At 29.4% G+C, this 3204-nt stretch overlaps 1 protein-coding gene across 1 annotated transcript in view; it reads left to right on the top strand.

The window, feature by feature from the left end:
- LOC116840851 (cysteine protease ATG4B) overlaps positions 1–3204 on the top strand; it is a 439371-nt gene that overhangs the window by 360136 nt on the left and 76031 nt on the right. The window contains exon 9 of the mRNA XM_032808122.1: positions 270–435. Within this exon, the coding sequence (XP_032664013.1) occupies positions 270–435 (166 nt within the window). The remainder of the gene's footprint in view (positions 1–269; positions 436–3204) is intronic.

The raw sequence follows: 3204 nt of genomic DNA, 5'->3' as shown, positions 1-3204 counted from the left end.
TTTATTATGAAATGAAAGAAATACAATTATTTTAAATCATAGAATATAAGAACCGACATAAAGAACTGAAAAAAATTTAACGGTTCCGATTTTGGTTCCGGTTCTGTAAGCTTCATAAAATTTCGGTTTACGGTTTTGGTTTTTCAAAAATATCGGTTTCCATACGGTTTTCGGTTCTAGTTCCAGTCCGGTCCGTGTCCCTCGTTACTAGATACCTTGTATATGATGAATTCTATATCTTTATTAACAATTAATGCAATATATTTCAGTGTTTCTTTTGTGCTACGGAAATGGAATTCAGATCCTTATGTAAATCAATGCAAGAGGAATTAACAATGCCTGAAAAGCAGCCATTATTTGAACTTTGTTCAGAGCGTTTAGCACATTGGTTACCTGAAGAAGATGCTACTCCTGAGGTGATAGCAGCTTCTAATTGTAAGTATTTAGAAATGATTACAAAATTAACCACATTTCTAACTTTCAGCGTAATTTTGTTTAAATATTAATACAGATATAGTGAAAAACTTGATAGTAGTAGACCATCCTGAGGATTTCGGAGAAAATTTTATTTTACATTTCTGCTGAAAAAAATTGCTCCTAAATTACGTTCGTTAAAAACACTCTTCAATGTAACGATAAAATCATATGATTTGAGATTATCCTTAATAGCACAAATATATATCCTCAGAATGTTCTACGAATACCCTTATCGAAATATCATACTAAGAATCATTGATAATTACTTATTATTTACTTAGTATTTTTAATACTGAAATTAAGTAATTATCAATGATTCTTAATATGATATTTCTATAAGGGTATCGTAAACGTATATTCTCAGAATATTCGAGATACGTTACCGCAAGTACTGAGAACATATTAAAAACGTTCCTATGTTACCTTTTTCTTACTTCTCAGTACATATAAATGAGAATATCGTCTAATATATTATATGAATATCTATGAGATCCCTTATGAAAAAGACACTAAGAAATTGAGTGTAAATACTCAAAAATTGAGCGTAAACACTCAAAAATTGAGTTTAAACACTAAAAAAAAATATTCAAAATATTATTCAATTTAAGGGTTAAATCGAATACTCAACGTGAATGTAATACTGAATTTGAGTGTAACCTCTGAACTTCAGTGTTGATTAAAGTGTTACTCTCTGGTTGAGAATTAACTTCAATGTTATTCTTAACTTGAGATTTAATTTGAGCATTATTCCAAAGTTGAGAGTAGAAATTCCTTGGTCGTGGAGACTAACTCCATTAATCGAAAGTTGAGAGTAGCACTCAAATGAATTCTCAAGTTGAGAATAACAGTAAAGTGAATTCTCAACTAGAGAGTAAGGGATCACGTACAATGAAGAATAATAGGCAGTAACAAATTTACCAATCAATATGTATCGTTTTATCATATGTAATTTTTTCCTACAGATATAAATAATTATTATGGAGCATTCCCAGCAAACACAGTTATATCAATGTTATATAACTGCAATAGAAATGATTATAATATTGCGTGAAAGTTATTGATATGTTACTGTTATGTTATAATTCCCCACTCATAGATGAAATATGTAATATATCATGTAACATGTAATATATCATGTTATATTATGGTTATATAGGAACATTAATTAATATTATATAACTGCAATATAACTAAGTAATGTTCCAGCTAACACATATTTTTTGGTTGAATGATTTATTTGTTAGTTATGCTTCAGATAAGTGATAACCCAGCAAACACAGAACATAACCGTGATATAACACAGGAGTAATATGTAATATAACTGTTATACGTTATTAATATTGAGGTTACTTAATTTCTTTTATAACTGCGAAATAACTATGTTATAAAACAGTTATGTTATTATGTTATTTACTGTTTAAATTATATTAAAAATATAACAGCAACGTAACTTTAATATAACATGTAATATAAAAAATCTAATGTTTGCATTACATTTCCGTTGTGCAATATTTTTATACACAAATGTGAAATTATATTTTAGGTGTTTCTCGTATAAACAATGTGATATTTTAATATATGCAAGGATCGTTATTACGATATTGTAAAACTAGAGTTCTTACAAAAAAAGTCTAATCATAACTTTACTCTGTCAAAGTATTGTGAGAGAGAAAGAAGGAATATTCTCTCTCTTTTGTGAGCACGTTGTAGGTTAAAATTTGATTACTGATACAAACATTGTATCAATATTAATCGCATTGTGATAGTCGTGCCAAACATTTACCAACAAATATGTCATAACATTTTTTGAACGATATAAGAGTATATTGTAAATATTATCTATCAATATCGTTACGGCGCATCGGCATCACCAGTTCACGGACGATCGTTGAAGTTAAGCATTGAACAACATGATCTAAAAATGGGTGACCGTCTGACATAGGATCGAAACGCGAGTTTCACGCGAATAATTGAAATAATACGGAATATGAAATGTCAGCTTTTTTTATTATTTAGACAAAATAATCATACATTATCACTTATCTGAATCATACTAATGAATAAATCGTTGGAATTCAACAAAAAAATATATTAATTCGCTAACGAATAATATATAACTCTTATATAACTTTTTAGTCACATGTTACTTTTATATTCACGTTATACAGGATGCCCCATTTTAATCGATCACTTCAAATATCTCTTAAATATTAGGCATTTTAGGGAAAAATGTTTCAGATAAAAGTTTTGCAATTTTGAGGGGACATAAGATGATATCATTGGTTTGACCTCGAGTGGCGTCGTCAAGGTCATGACAAGGTCACTTTGAATTTTTTAAATGGAACCCCCCACTTTTTATTACATATTTTTATAGCATACCTCGAGAGCTTTCCAAAACACTATAATAAAATATTTTTTCATTAAGTATCTTTTAAGTTAAAAGGCTTCAAAGTTACAATATTGTTGCCATTAGCATTGGTACCCAAGGTGTTCGAACGACGGCTAAAACCTTTTGAATGTTCAGAAAATGTTGTCCATGACCTTGACAACATTTGTCAAGGTCAAGGCGATTGAAGACTGTTCCTAATATTTTTATTTCTTTAAATTTTACAGTAAAAACGAAAATAATAATTTAAAATTATGGGGTAATATGTGGAGTCCGATTGACTCTCTCTCTCTCTCTCTCTCTCTCTCTCTCTCTCTCTCTCTCTCTCTCTCTCTCTCTCT

This window comes from Odontomachus brunneus, unplaced genomic scaffold (assembly GCF_010583005.1).
Source record: "Odontomachus brunneus isolate Ranch 3 - 2012 unplaced genomic scaffold, Obru_v1 Obru_scaffold_012, whole genome shotgun sequence".
NCBI classification, from domain to species: domain Eukaryota; kingdom Metazoa; phylum Arthropoda; class Insecta; order Hymenoptera; family Formicidae; genus Odontomachus; species Odontomachus brunneus.
This window is presented reverse-complemented; position numbering and strand designations above follow the sequence as displayed.